We start from the raw sequence: 16315 nt of genomic DNA on the forward strand, positions 1-16315 counted from the left end.
ATTTACACTGAAAACCTGTCATTTACTCAATCAGAAATGACGTACCTCTATTTGCTCCAGAGTGTCTTGCAGCTTGGAATTTAATTCGCTGAAAGAAATAAAAAATCAGTTGCACAACAACAAAACATCTCTATAGTGCTGACTCCTATTTCAGTACAGCATTTTAATTCAAATCAGGATTCAAATACTGTTTTTTATAATCTACTATACGTTTCATTATGAATTAATTGCATTTTATGCGTCCAGATGTTTTCTGTACAACTTAATACAGCTTATTTGCTGTGCAATTGAAGTAAACTTCCCACTAGATAGTCTGAACACAAGCTGAGCCACAGTGCCTCACTGTTACAGTCCTTAGTTGGAGATGGTTTTTTTTTCCCTAATTGCTTTCTCCTCTTTCTCCGGGTGCTGCCAATTAATAAATTAGGCAAATGAGGTGAAAGCATTTAAAAGGGGAAAACGAGACTGCAAACGGGGGACCCTGAGAGATCGGAGGTGGTGAAAGAAGATAGTTGAGTGGTGTGTTTTAGGGGATGGGGAAAGACATGCTGTGTGTTTCTTTTTGCTTTTGTTCAGGTTTGGCGAGTTCGTTCGTGTAGACAGGGGTAGAATGCGGAAGACTTTTCTGGTCCGGACTTATTGTTTAGGAACGACCACTTCTTTTTTCCCTGTTCTAGCCTATCTAGTTGTTTTCTTTTATAGTCGGTAAGTTTGCCTGGGTTTTTTCTTTTTGTTTGTTTTTTTAGTCTTTTCCCTCCCGTTTGGAATATGAACGTTCACTTCTGGTTCCCTGTTTTTTTTTTTGGGGGGGGGACTATAATAAAATTAATTTGCTTTTCCGGGGGAATCCGACCTCACGGGTGAACCTTTCTGTTGTGGCTTTTTGGTAAAACCCCGGATATATTTTTAAGGTCTTGACACTCACGAAAGTGTCTAGACTCTTGACAAGGTGTTACATTTTGTGAAAATATACAATACATCCACATTTTTACACTCAACATTTTATTAAAAACTAGAATGCTCAAACAGTAAGACTGAGGAGTAAGATGCTACAGTAAATGTCTACAAAAACCAAAGAGAAAAAACTGAAATATGTTGATTGCATAGATATTCAGAGCGCAAGATATTGAACTCAATATTTGGTGGAAGCATGTTTGACAGCAATTACAGCTCCAAGTAATTCTGTACCTAATTTGCACCATAGCTTTGTGCAATTATGGCCCATTCATGGCAGATTTCCTAAAACTTTCTCATGCTGCTTAGGAATCACTTAAGGACAGCAGTTTTTTTAAGTCTTTCCACAGAATCTCCATAGGAGACTTAGATATGGCAACTCAAGGTCAGTCACTTTCCTATTCATAAGCTAGAACAGCTGTAGCTATAGCCTTGTGCCTTGTCATGGTGAAAGGTGAATTAATATACTGTCCCCGTTTTAGGTTTGAAGCAGGTTTTCAAAAAAACAAACTGAAATGTGGTTAGCAGCTAAAAAGTAAGCATTTAGTCAAATAATTTTATTTTCAAATCCTGACTGTTCAGTAGACCTGTTACCATAGTGCATAGCAGGTATTTTCTCAATATAGTTTGCATTGTAATCCGCAAATTAGTATATTCACACTACACATTGATTTGGCACAATAGCTACAGTGTATTGCTGGACTCCTTTAAGATCTTAGGAAATTCATAAAGGCAATTTCCACTGTTTCTTTAAAGTTTTAGTCAGATTGAAAGGACTCACGAGAGTGAACATGTTCTTAATTACCAGTTTTAATCTCCTTGACAAGGGTTCTTGGCCATATCCTGTCTAACTCTTCCAGTTCATACCCACCTAGTCCTGGCTTAATCACTGTGAATTCTGCTGCAACTCTCCCAACAGACCCCAGCACTTCCTCAGTTAAGGAATAGCCAAAGAACTGAAGCACCATGAAAAAGAAAAGACTACACTGCATTAAATTGCATGACCTTTCCTCAAAAATAATACTTTAAGAGTGATTTTTAAATCCAGGTCTCAGTTGTTATTCACAGCCACAGTCCATTTTGCTTTTCTTTTTGAACTGCTCAATCACAAGACCTTGCACCCAATCTAAACCTGAAGGCAAATCCTTGAAACATAACTGTTGTGTTTCCAGGCTTCGTTTTTTATGATTTGAATCAGTTCAGGTTTTCACTCTTTTAATTAATTTTTATTACTGACAGCTTCAAAAGTGTAAAAATAAGCACAGGAAACTCAAACTTAACACTAGGGGTGGAAGGACCGATTGGCTATAGATCGGAATCAGATGATTTCCGTTCTAAATACGTGATCGGCTGATGTTCCTTTCATTTGGCCGATACCGAGAGCCGATCTATGACGCAAAATATTTGAACCCAAATTTTGCCGTGTGCCTTGAAATGAAAACGTCATCCGTCTGACAGTTTTTTTTTTAAATATCTTGATCCAGATCAAGTCAATGCTATATGCAATTGTTGTAAAACTCACGTCTCAAAGAATTTTAATACAACTAACCTGATACAACACTTAAGAGCACATCACCGGACCGAGTACAGTATCAGAAACTAGCAGAGCTCACAAAGACGGATAAGGCTACATCGGCATTTACACAACCGTCAGTGCAGCCGACATTTGAGAGATACCAAAAGTACAGCAGCAATAGCCTGAAAGCAAAAGGAATCACAACCAAAATAAATTTATTGCACTAGATAACCAACCGTTTTCAGTTGTTGAAGATGTAGGATTCTGCCACTTGATATCTCACCTGGACCATCACTATGCCATTCCCGGTGGGAAATACTTTTCAGATTATGGTGTTTGATCATCTTCATTAGATAAAAGAAGTGTTAGACTGCAGCTTGTTACTTCATGTGAGTTGGGTGCAACAATCGTTGTCTTACTTGCTACAACAATTCTAGCTTATACCACCTTTTGTGTGGCTGGATAGTAACACACCAGTATATAATAACATAGCAGTAACATACAGAATATAAATGCAAGAAATCAAAAACAAGGGACCCACTTAATTCACGATTGAAGCTGAAGTGTAGTCCCCATCGGGGTGACACTATATACCACTATACACAGGCCTCCTGCCCAGCAGATCAGTAAGAAGTCACATCAAACTATGGACATAAGGGTAAGCAAACAAGACTGTCTTGAAAAATGCAGTCACGGCTTCATTTCCATACAAAATTGAATTTATCCAAATCAGAAGTCCCCTTGTGTCTTGCCCTTGCAAACTGCAGCCACATACTGTAAATGGACCAACTCTGTACAAAGCCAAAGTTAAAAATGCTGCTTTGCAGCACTCAGAAATATTGTTTCTCCTTGTAAGCAGAATGCTTGGGTAAAACAATATGTGCAACTTAATTCAAAGTTATTTTAGTTTGACTTCATTCAGAATACAGTTTCCAGTATTGGTCACCATAAAAAAAGGATATTGTAGAGAAAGTGTTCAAAGAAGACATACAGGAGTGATTACTGGTTGCAGGGGATTGGCATACAAAGGTTTCAAATCTCTTCAAATCAAATCTCTTCGGTTCAGAACAAAGGAGACAGAGAGAAGATTTGATCCACGTATATAAAATCCCAAAGGGTTTAGACAGGGTCAATGCAGGGGACTACAGTACTTCAGACTTCAGAATACTAAACAAAGGCATTAGGTTACAATTTGAAACTAAAAGAAAACTTTTTTAGCCCAGAGAATACAAAACACTGCTCTACACAAACAGCTGTAGGTTTCTTGAATAGACTTCCAGACTAGGTGGATGTGGCCCAATGTCTGTGCTTCTTCAAGTTTGGCATTTTACACCCTCTAATTGGCAGCCTTTCTAATGTTTATATAAAAAGTGAGAATGTTGGTGTGCTCTTCGAAAGGCTCCTGACCACTGCAACCTCTTTAATTTCCATGAAAAACTGATCAAAATCTGTAGCAAAGGCTAAAGTTTACAATCGTCAGCAAAACAGAAACAATTCCAGTAAAAATGCACACAATCACCAATATGCTATACAAGACATAAGGCTATATAACACCCCAAGCCTCCCAATTTCCTTTTAAAGAGTGACTTAAACATTACTGCTTATAACTCAGAGTTAAAAGAGGACCTGAATACCTTTGGGCTACCTCTAATTGCTCTATCACAGACTTATCCACAGCGTCACAGTTTTTATCACAGTTTCAGGCACTATCTCCCCCCTTTGGGTAGAGAAGGTGTGGAGCACACTGAGTATTGCAGCACTGCAGTCTGGTGCAAAGCCAAGATTATATACTTGGAGCAACCGAGACATCAGCCAGCAAACTGCTGGGTGACTCATACAATTCACCGTGGGGAAAAAAATCGTATAACTGTATAATTTATAGGTGTTTTGTTCTGTTTTTATTTGTAATAAATCAGGTGTTTTAATTTCAGTAAAAGACTGACAGCACTACTATAACCTGAAAAAAGTTAAGACAGAGTGGTGGTGCTACGCATTAATTGACATTTCTATGCCTTCTTACAGGTCCAGTTGCAGAATACAGTATGATGTTACACTTCACTGTGTTGTGAAAGCGTATTATAGCATTTTTGCAACTACAAAATCATTCTGACAAGGAAAATGTCTGAAGTGCACAGAGAAGTAAATTCCAAATGTTTCACTAATGAATACAAAAGGAAAAGCGCTTACAAGGCCTACTCAAGCTGGAACGGTGTTAATGGCATGACATTAAAGACTAAAATAACAGATCTGTACCTTATTCTACACATTTGGCTCTTAGGTTTACTAATCTGATGTGCGACAAACATACTGAAAGTCTTGTGGTAAGCGCCTAGGCATATGTTCTTCACAAACAATGAGTCACAAGTCAACTTTAATGAAAGTCTGACCATTAAACTGATAACAAATGATGTCTACAAGATGTCTCTACATGAACTTTTTGTTATTAGTGGGCTGAATGGGAAAGGAATGTCACTGTGCTATCTTGCCCTACAGGTGCTTAGCCCAAATTTTCATAGTGTAAAATCAATCAACTTAATGTTTTCAGAGAGTCATCAGCATGCATGGGGTTACATTCCTGAATCTGCTACCTAACCCCAGCTCTACATAAATCACATTTTCATATTTTACTGTGCAGTACTCATAAAGGACATTCAGCACGTATTGAGCCTTCAATAAACCTGTTCATTTAGGAAACGATTCAGTGTGTATTATACATAAAACTATAATATTTATATATAAAACTATAATACTATAATTATCTATTAGATTAAAAAAACTTCACATAAAAAAGATTAAGCACAATAATATAATTAATTGTAGCATTTTACAGAGGTTGATACTGTGTGTAGCAATACAGGCAGAACCTTTATTGCATGTTTTGTTTCTCCACAGGACCGACTACTGCTGAGAGGGCGTAGCTTTTAAAGTTGTTTTTTTTTTTTTTTTTTAGAGTTCTACAAGTTGTCTAATAGTTGTACTGAAGACGTTCAAGTTAAAGAAAAGTTGATGTCACAAAGTCATTTTTCTAATAACAGCCCTTCTTTGAAAACAGTGTATGTAATGACCCTAACATCTACAACAAGGCTAAGCATTACAGACATTTGCATGTAAAATTACAATATGTGCACATACAGTATTACTGTGCATTATTTAAAAAAAATAATTTAATTAAAGAAGACAAATGATTAAACACAATCACAGAACGAATGTAATATTTATTATTAGTACATACCTTAACAGATAAAAGGCAATACTTAGAGGCAAGGTTTTTTTTTTATTGATCTATTATCCACAAAATTAAAGGTTCTTCCATTTCCTCTCTGCTTAATTATAAACGTTGATTTCAGGAGAGCAGCTCCTTTAGCGTTATGCTTTATTCATTCTTTGTCTTTCACAGTGGTTCTCACCACGGACAACAGCAGTCCAAGTTCAAACGCAGTCTTTGATTTCAGAATCACATTTCATATCTATTCAATCTATCCATTCTTGCCTGTAGCTTAATCGTTTCACACCGCGTCTTCACTGCACCAGTATCAATTTTCACATCAGATTTGCGCTTGCCGGCCATGGTCAGAGTAAATTCACAAGAAAATATCAAATCTGTGAGCTATAAAGAACGCACTGCTGATTACAGTACAGGCTGAGTGTGTTTAATCACTGCACATTACTACAACGGTAGTGTTGAGTACGCTACTCAATAGTGAGTAGTTTTAATTTACTTATGCCACATTACTGTTTGCAATTCCATTATTTACTTCATATTCATTATAAGATGTGCAGAGATCAACTGGATGGTGTGCACAAACGGGCAAATACAACACATTATTTTTAGGGTAACCTGTGCACTCTCACAACCTGAGACTTAAGCTCCTGATCGAGTTGGACTCTGGCGAGTCTTGGAGGTCACAGCATCGACCATCCCTCTCGGTGCGCCAAACCAGTCAAAGGGCTGCCTGCTAAGCGAAAGCCAGGAGTTTCGTTTCCATTTTCCCGTCACGGATTTCTCTTGTCCCTGCCGTAATTGGGAGGAGGCATCTGGCAGACTGCAAGCCTTTTTTGTGCAGCTTCAGACTGCTAAGAGTAATAATCCCTACCTTCAATCAATATCAGCAGACAGCTCCTAAGCAGGAGTTTATCAGCATGTAATTACCCCACAAATCGAGGGAATGATCACCGCAGTAAATCGCCATCAAGTCAAACTGCGAGCAATGTGAGAGCTCACTCATTCCTCCAGAACCAGAGCTGTCACAAACTTTACTTTTAAGGTACTGTGTTGAACAGTATGGAGGGCTTACAATCATATCAATACAGGAAAGTTTTTGTTTTCCTTAACAAATAGCTGATGGGTAAAAGTAACCTTGCACTAGTACTGGCTTTACAAAGAGTTCATTGTTTAGAGGGGGAAAAAAAAAGTTCTAATGAAAGCAGGGAGGGAAAATGACTGTTTACTTCAAACAAACTCACTGCAATTCCTAAAAACCGATGAACTCCTCCCAAACAATTCAATTAGTACAAACAAAATTATCTGACAGCTGCAACTATATAACATGGATGAATTGTCTTCATGCATTAGCCAGTAATGTACTGACACGTCTATTTACAAAAAGAACCACTTTAAAATTATATTTTTACAGGGAAGCAATATAGTAAAATTGTAAACATCTGTAATTCCACTTGTTCAACAACACTTGTGTCAAATGATCACAAATACCAAAACAAATGTAGAACTAGATCCTTTCCACTGAAAGTATGAAGAGCGGATCTTAGATCTCAGAGTATTTTTTGTTTATGGGTACAAAGTCAGAGTATACTAAAGCTTTATTTAAAGTTGTAGCACATACAAAGAAAGTTAAAATCAGGGGATACGCCCACTGCTTTGCTGAAGGCAGTGATTTGTATATCTTCCTAAATCTCTTCACAGTGCTTCTCAAAGCTTCCTTGGGATCCAGAGTGAAATCTCCAGGCATTAACGGTTTTGAGAATAAAATGCAACATAATTTCCAGGTTATGAAAGAATTCAAGTTAAATGGAGCAGTATAGTTTTCTGGAAAGAGCACTTCTTGTTTTGTTTGAGTGTGCAATCCCAGAATGTAAGCACTCAACAAATGAAGTACAAGCCTGTTTCTAATTTAGTGGGCTTCACTGACATATTAAAAAAAAATGAGTGGGATTTTAAGAGCAAGAAATAACTGGATTCACGGGTTATTTTATAAGCTGTATGAATCTAAATCACAGAAACAGTAAGAGGTGTGACATACTCCAGTGAGGCATATGCTACCTGCTCGAGAAACTGTGCCCTGTAATAGGTATACTGACTCAATGGGTCACCTAGGGTGAGTCTGAAAAGACAGGCCAATAGAACATAGCATTCAGCTCAGACACCATCTTCTGAAAAGAAAGGCTAGATTCTTAAGGTGTCATTAATTTCAGCGACGTATTTCTCTATGAGCACCAGGACCTGCATGCGTCATCAATTATCCTGCCTGACTTCCAACATTTCAGTTCCAATTTAAACAATTTCATGGTGTACCAAAACAACCAAACCAAACGTGCCTCTTTTTTTTTTACAAACACTGTTCTATGGATCACAAACCAACTCTATTCTGTATCAAGGCTTCAGTCACACATGGAGGACAGAGTGGCAAAGACCTGAGACCAAAACAGGAAGATAAAGGAGGGAACCGCCTGCAGTAGACTGATACTAGAAATTAAAATTCAGGGCACGAGAGTGGAGTAATCGTTAAGGCTCGGAGCCCCACACTGGATTATCATGGAATAAAATCCTGTATGAGACAGTGTCATTATGCCTTTTAGCAAGGTACTTCAGAGGGGTCTAGCAAATACCTTGCTTTATAAACTGGGTTAGTTATTAAATTTCATATTATTGAAAATTGATTATTGCTACCCCATTTAGTAATGTATTGATTAATGCTCTAGGATAAAAGATTCAATTAAAAACTAAATATAGAGCGTCATAAACGATTTACTCTATTGTATATACACCTACAGAGAATTATACATTATCATACGTATATTAAGTTTAAACCAAGAGGCTCCTTGGTTTACTAACACAACGGAAATGCTATAGAGATCTCTGCAGCGTAGTTCAGTCCAAAGTGTTGAGCGATCTAAATGTATGATTTTATACGTCATGTTTCTGTACATGTCATGTAACTGCATTGGTATTGTACTATACTGTACTGTTTATAGGTAACATAGTATTACAAGGTTGAGAATTGCCGAGGAACGTGTCTCCATAGGATAACTGAGGTACCAAATTATAGTCCTTTTCATTCAATGCTCCAGGTTGTTACTGTAAAAAAGAGTTTGTTCTCAATTGACTTATCTGGTTAAAGGATTACATTTTTTTAATCAACACGTCCCTGCGTCACTTATAACCCCAATTAAACAATCCACTTATGCCATCTGTCCTGAAGGTACCTCACTTCTGCCGTTAGAGAAATTTAATTAAAGGAGCACGATACCCACTCAAACCAGTCTGATAAAGCCTTATGCAGCACTAAACAATCAGACAAGTGAGACAGAATCTCTTGGGGTACTGACAAAATTAATTTTGAAAACCGGTGCAACAGTGAGGGAAGGGTCTTTTAAGTTCTCAGACATTTAAAAAACACCCAGCTTATGCCTGCTGTCAACTTGAAATAGGCACAATTACGAGCAGTACATGTTCAGTGGTTACAATTTCCCATAAACTTTAGTTTTCTTATACAATATTCCATTACATATTAATCAATAATATATTTGCCTGTGTCTTCGGGAATAATACAGAAACCCATACTTACTACAGTTTCCTAAAGTCCTTCAAGGTCATAATTAAAATGGTGTTGATGTCTAAACCCTCAGAAAGTAATGCTCTAGTGGACTGATAAATACACCTCACCTTCAACACATTTTTACAGCACAGTTTAAAAGAACGCCTAAGGTTATACTGTATATGCACACATTAAATGGCCCTTAAATGTACACTTAAAACAGAATAATGATGTGCACATAAACTGAAATGTTGAGTAAACATAGATGAAACCACGCAGCCATGCACACATAATGCCTGTTGTTCAGGGTTCAATTATGTTTGCGTGCTCAAGGCAAAAAAAAGACTACTTACAAACACAACAAAGCACTATATACAGTACCTTATACAACTGTAGTGCTTGAATGTGCTAGCAGCCTTCTGGCATTCCAGACACAACTGAATCGCTCCAGGATAATCTTCTTCCTAAGACAATTCACCATAAAAAAAAACTAATTTTAGTGGAAAACATAGGATTTCCCACATACGCTATTACACAAAACTATTTCATAATTGTCAGATATCATTAAGATTGCATTTTTTAAGTTCTGTAAGTTTACTTCTAGTTATCTGATAACAGTAGTGCCAAAGGGCCATGTATATTAAAAAGGATGTAAAATCAGATCCTTGTTTTAAAACACAAACGAAAACATCAACAACAGTGTTTTAGGAGACATCTGTTATGAAAAGTTCACCTCCCCCTGCTGCTTCTTGAGAGAATGTCTTCATATTCAATCTACCACTGCACAGCACCGGGCTCTGGTTTCTAACCAAGAAGAAAAAGACCTCTGAAGGGATACCTCCACACTCACCTCGAGCATTTCACTTAACCTCACATCTGTTCTTTGCTGAAAAAGAGAAAAAAGCAATAACTTGAGAACTGAATATCAGACAATACATCGCAGTAGGTTAAAAAACAAAAGGATGACTTACAGCTGCCTTTTTCGGATTTTAAAAAGAGAAACTAAACAACTAAAAGCAAATAAGCCAGTTCATTTTGGAAGTACAGGTGAAGCACAGTTCTGTGGGGTGGATCCATTCAGAAGACATTACCAGTGTTTTTATTGTCCTTAGCGACTTCAGCAGCCCAGTCAGTAACTGCCTCCTTCGCTGGTTGGCCAGAAGACCAAGGCTAGCTTGTGTGAAACCTTCCTTGGCAAAACTTAAGTGTCTGAGGGAAGAAAATAAAACTCAACTGATTTTACTTATTACCAATGCAGGTATTTAGTTATGCATATATTACAGTGCAAAGTATACATTTCTCTACATAGCAGGCAAAGACAAAGCTGAAACCACAGTAGTTATCACTGAAAGAATTGCAAACCACTGAAAATAAACTGCAATAATTATGTTCCAATAGTTTGTTTAACCACTCAGCTTTCATCAGATAAGCATATTGTATTTTACAAAAGATATATCAATAGCAGATAACATGATCATCAGCCTCAATCATTGTACCTAAATACTTTCAAATTAACTGCATCATTTGCTGCCACAGGCAACAAAATAAGATAATGTTACAGACTACAAGTCTATTTATCTCCCCTACTGATACCAGAAACATGGGGGAAAAAAAACCATGGGCCATTTCAGTTAACTGTAGCACCGCCAGTGATAGATGAAGTTTAGATCCTATTGTCATTTACCTTCTTGCATTTGTACAGATGACAGCTGCCAGCTGAAGGTTTGTCTGTAAAGAAGTGACTCGTTCAAGTTCCTGCAAAGAAAAGGTTCTTCATGATTTTTCAAAATGCTGAAGAAAGCATTGAATAATGGGAAATAAATTGATACATGCATTGTACAGCTGTTTCACGACCAAATGTTAATTCAGCCATCAGTAAAAAATAATAGGGTCAGCTGTACTGTTTCTGGTGCAGTCTCAATTGTTTAAAGCAAACTTTTAGATGATTATTTAAAGCATTCATTCAAAACTATTACACAATGTACCTTAGAAATATGCTTTCACAGGGGACGGCTTCATGAGAGATTGCTCCACACTGCTAAAATAACTGGCTGTCTTACCATCTGTTGCTTCCGTATTCACAACACGTTTATATCTAAAAACTCCGAAGATCATCAGTGACCACTCCCACCCAGCTTCTCCCCTGCTTGAGCCTCTTCTCTCCTAAAGAAGGCTAAGATGTATGAAATCCAGAACAAACCAGTTAAGGAAAAGCACCTGCCCCAGAGCTCCTCGGTCTCTTAACTCAACAATGTTAATCAATTTGAGGATTCCTGCTTCACCGTATGGTGTCTGAATTGTGTTTGTATACGATAAATGTATTTAACTTGTCATTTTTCTCTCTCTTCTTGTATTTTGTCTTTTTTGTATCCCCGCTTTTTTGTGCACACCCAAAAATGTGGTTGGGTTGGTTTGGTAATAAAGTAGACTTTAACCAAGCACCTGAAATCCGGAGATCTCACCCCTTAAACAGCTGGAGCCACTGCAACACACACATCAGCCCCTCACAGCTTATCCAGACTGTCATCACAACCTCAGCTGATGGTGATGCTGCTCTAACAATGGAATAGCACTGGGAAGCAAACCTTTTGAAAAAACCTTATAGGACACAAGCTACTGTGCCATCCTGGTCAATCTGTTCTTGCTATGGCTGCTCACAAAGGCCCAGTACTGTTTTTCACTGGATGGTGCTTAGGATGCTGACCACCTGGCACATGTATACTTAACCAACTTAGAAGGGAATTGTTTATACAATAGATAGATAGATAATACTTTATTAATCCCGTAGGGAAATTGATGTGAAATTGACAATATCAACCTCACTCATTTCAGATCCTTAAAACATACCTACCTCAGCAGTTGTATAATCTGGACAAGGCTGGTGGACAACCAGGAGTTTTAACAGTCCTTGAAAAGTATATCATATCTATAACAATCACCACCCACTGCAAAACAAGGTCCCTATTCCTGATGTTATTTAGGTCAAACATAGGGAGTTACTATATTATAACTATATATATATATTATAACTATATTATGGTTATAAAACTATACAGTGTACATAAATTGCACCCTGGGGATGAATAACATATTATTAATAATATTAATGCCAGAATAAAATCTCAAGATCTCACCTGTCATAAAATAAACGTTCAGTCACGTAAACGTTTATTTACAAGTGTTTGACAACTTGGGAAATCTTTCAAACGATCACAAGAAGAAGAGTGAATCTCTGCACTGGCATACGATATTGTTTGCACAATCTGGATAATAACCCTACAGCCAGGTGTTGTTGTTTCCTGCTTCCTCCACCCAGAAAAAGCTGAGCTTTCCATGAACCTACAAAGTTGTCAATGAGCAATTACACTGGCAAGTTAACATTCTTTGTACTTAAAAGCTTTTCATGTTTGGAGCAGGTCATAAATGGAATACCATGGAATCACAAAGAATAGAGCAATTTCACTGTAAGATTAATTTTGCAAAAGCAGGAACCCATGACTAATTCATATACAACTGCTCAATAACTTAGCAAAGTGAGTAAATGCGCAACCTTCAGAACATGAATTATTGCAGACTGTAGCAAATGTTGTTTTCTATGACAAATTTTTAAAAATAAGGAATTGCAGTTCCATATTTTATGGGTATATTACACAAACAGCCTAATCTGCTACTTGTACACTAATAAAACATGAAAGCAAAATGCAAGTTCTGGGGACAGAAGGAGGGTTGTAGTCTTTATGATAAAAGAAAACCAGGTACCTTTCTCACCTCCTCACTGGCACAAAGTTAAAGCAAGGTTTACATAGTCTGCAGCTAACCAGCAAAGACTGAAGAGGTTTATCCTATATTATTATAATATGCTGTAACTGCTCTTTTTATGCCCGAATTCTCTTGACTGGGGTTAGACAAACTACTGTTTAACATCTATGGTTTTTATTTTTAAAGAACCAGCAGTCATGTGCTTGTGGCAACACAATTGCACAAAGCATACCTACTGTAGGATCCTAACCTGAACTGAACAAAAGTGCATATTCAGAAAGGTTCAAAACAGTATACTGTTAAGAAACAAACTTGTATAAAGAAATTTGTAATATTCAGTTGAAGACAATTAAAAAAATAAAATGGCTCAGCTTCAATTATACTTGAGAGAATACATTTCCATAAATTGAAACACTGGTTTAGTGGGATCTTCTTTCTTCACTGTTCTGTTGCCCTGCATTGTAAGTTATTAAATTAAAAATAAAAAGGCAAACAACATGTCAGAATATACAACTGAAAGCACACAATTTAAATCAAAGGATGTTATGTGAAAATTGTATAACGCACTAAAAAAGCCTCAACTAGTTACAGAAACAGTATTGTTGCTCTGGAATCTGTCCTGAAAAGAGCAACTAGACACATTCTGAGGCTGAAGGGACAAGCTGGAGGAACAGAATTTCTTTAGTCCTGAAGAGAGGAAACGATGCCTGAATAAGATCTTTGGAGCAATAACTACTAATAACTGAACAGGCTTCTTTCATTTGTAACCTTACTGTATTTTCTAATAATGTTTTACTTTTGCCTAAACGTATGTTCTTATACTGCTTTACCAAACAGAACAGCAGTTTACCAAAAAAATTTCAATGTAACACCAATCATAACTCTTGCTCATGCACTTGCTCAGTAATATTCAGTCTAATAAATGCCAGGTCATCTATAGTACAAATTTAATAATACATTAGCTGGTCCACAGTCTTTTCCTGATATTGTTTCTTTTGTAACCTGAACAAGAAAATGCTGACGTGACTCTTTGATGTGTAATGCCCACGGCATTAAAGAATTACTGCTTCTACATAGAATATAACAGAACCAGCAACCTTAATGCATTATTAAAATATAAATATTCCATAAGATGCAGCTAAAAGTGTTTGTAATACTGCTTTCCCATGCAAATCCTGACAATAGTAGAGAGTGAATAACTGTAAAAGGAGTCCAGTGGATTCTGGTGTGTGAAGCTCCAGTCGGAGAGGTGGAGGAGACCAGCAGGCTAACAACAGCAGGAAAGAGGCCAAGCTGCACCTCTTTCCTGTGGCTGGCAGCCACAACTGGCAGCAGTGGGTTGGCATAGGCACTTGGCGCAAAGGAGGGAGGGCAGTGGGTAAGGGCACCAGTGACTCCTAGGCAGGCCAGGCGAACAAGGTGCTAACTCCAAGATGTGCCTTAACTGCCATGCCCGTAGGAACCTGCAACAGACTCACACTGTTCCTGTTTGGCTGACTGTGAAGAGCCAGCTGGCAGGACTCTCCCTGTGTAGGAGGCAGCTTGTCTGGCGACACCTGGGGGTGAACACTAAAAGGGTAATCCAAGCTAGGGTTTGCATGTCCTTCAGTTAGACCAACACACCTTCTGTTTAATTCTTTGTCGACGAGCTCCTATTTAACGGATTAAAAGAGTGTGCGAAATTCTCAACGTGGATGTCAGCATGTACTTTCTATGCCGGTGTTTAAAATATTCCTATCCAATGTCTGCCCTTTTACATTCTGCGTTTAAATATATCGTGTGTCCTTATTCTAAGCGCAACATTCATGGTAACAAGTGGTTGACCAAGGCCCTTGAAAATTGTGATCCTGTTTCAGAACAGAGTAGACCACTACCGTATGTCTGTGGTACACTATGAATGGCCATCAGTTCATGTGCTGTGACTCCTTAATTTCCCACACCCACTAAACAAGAGAATTACGCTTTAAGTATTCAATACAGGGTATGACTAGTTCTCTAATACACACAATCATAAGAACACAAGAAAGATCAAAAAGTAGGGGAGACCATCTAGCCCATCTGAGAGTTTGTCAACAGATAATCAAGTTTAATTTCATATTCCCAAGCAAGCTAATGAGTACCAGCAGCAAAGACACTCAGTAAGATGACAGTTTCATCATATAACAACAAACAAGTAAATTAACACTGTATAAATATATGTAAAATAAATGAGAATTAAACACTAAATATTTTAAAGCCACTGTTTTGCAGTTCTGTGGCATTTTTTATCACTAAGAGTAGAACCTGTCAGTATTTTCACTATACAGGCTTCAGCAAACTTTGTAGCTTTAGTCCCTTAAATTGCTTTTCCCCCTCATCTCTAGATAAGCATTTTGTCATCCTGTGAGATTTTGCTATCACTAAATGAAATCTTCCACATGGGTTTATTTTTTGTTTTTATTTTCTTTCAAGCATCACATTGTAATTTATTCGGTTTCAGACAGAATCCTACAACGAAAAAAGCCAGAGAAACTACTGAGGCTTTCAAGACTTGCAATTGGTACAGCACTTCTGGATGCACAAGCAGGTCACTGTGTCCAGATATACTACATTCATACATTAATCAACTGAATGACACAAGAAAGCATGAACATTATTTGAAGTTTCTCATTACTATTACGTTCTGCAACCCTGCTGCATTTTGTATATCCATGCAGCAGAAAAAAAAACAACTTTTCTGGATGGAAGAAATTATTTTTTATCACGTATTGCTTATTTTAATCTTTAGATGTTGGATAACATCTTTTCTCACACTTGGTTCTTACTGATTAGCATCAGCTATTATTTTGCATATTACATGGCAAAGGCTCTCAGGGGAAATCACAGCAATTAAAACAGGCTATCTATAGCTCCGTCTGCACAAAAAGTGGATTAGGAGTGAAGCAAGGATAATATGACTGGGATGAAACTGCAAGTACTCAGATGTTCTGCAAAACAGAAGAGCAGCGTTATAGTATTTACAGTTAAATGATTTTTGAAAAGGTCATATTATAATATCGTATACAAGTGCCAGTATTAACTGAGCATGCCATTCTGCTGGGTTTCAACAAGTAGACTAGAGTGTTTATCTCCTGGGTTTTACCCTACAAGAACAGTATATCCTTTATACCTTACACTATAAAAACAGTGAGAGTGCTCATAGGGCTGTTTCATGTGAAACTGCATTTCTAGCAATGTCGCACTTTTAAAGCAAACTCTAAGATCATTTACTTGATCAGGTAGTGCTAAAGAGACGTAACAACCAGGAAATTAAAGTAATGGTTATTGGCACTGT

At 37.5% G+C, this 16315-nt stretch overlaps 1 protein-coding gene across 3 annotated transcripts in view; it reads right to left on the reverse strand.

Annotated features, from left to right (window-relative positions):
• The window catches only part of vps50 (VPS50 EARP/GARPII complex subunit), a 131035-nt gene that overhangs the window by 88213 nt on the left and 26507 nt on the right, over window positions 1-16315 (reverse strand). For all 3 annotated transcript variants that reach the window (XM_069194768.1, XM_069194767.1, XM_069194766.1), the window contains exons 6-10: window positions 10928-10998; window positions 10335-10452; window positions 10094-10129; window positions 9625-9707; window positions 46-88 (exon numbers count right to left, since the gene is read on the reverse strand). In XM_069194768.1, coding sequence (XP_069050869.1) covers window positions 46-88; window positions 9625-9707; window positions 10094-10129; window positions 10335-10452; window positions 10928-10998 — 351 coding nt within the window. The remainder of the gene's footprint in view (window positions 1-45; window positions 89-9624; window positions 9708-10093; window positions 10130-10334; window positions 10453-10927; window positions 10999-16315) is intronic.

This window comes from Lepisosteus oculatus, chromosome 10 (genome assembly GCF_040954835.1).
Source record: "Lepisosteus oculatus isolate fLepOcu1 chromosome 10, fLepOcu1.hap2, whole genome shotgun sequence".
In the NCBI taxonomy this organism is placed as follows: domain Eukaryota; kingdom Metazoa; phylum Chordata; class Actinopteri; order Semionotiformes; family Lepisosteidae; genus Lepisosteus; species Lepisosteus oculatus.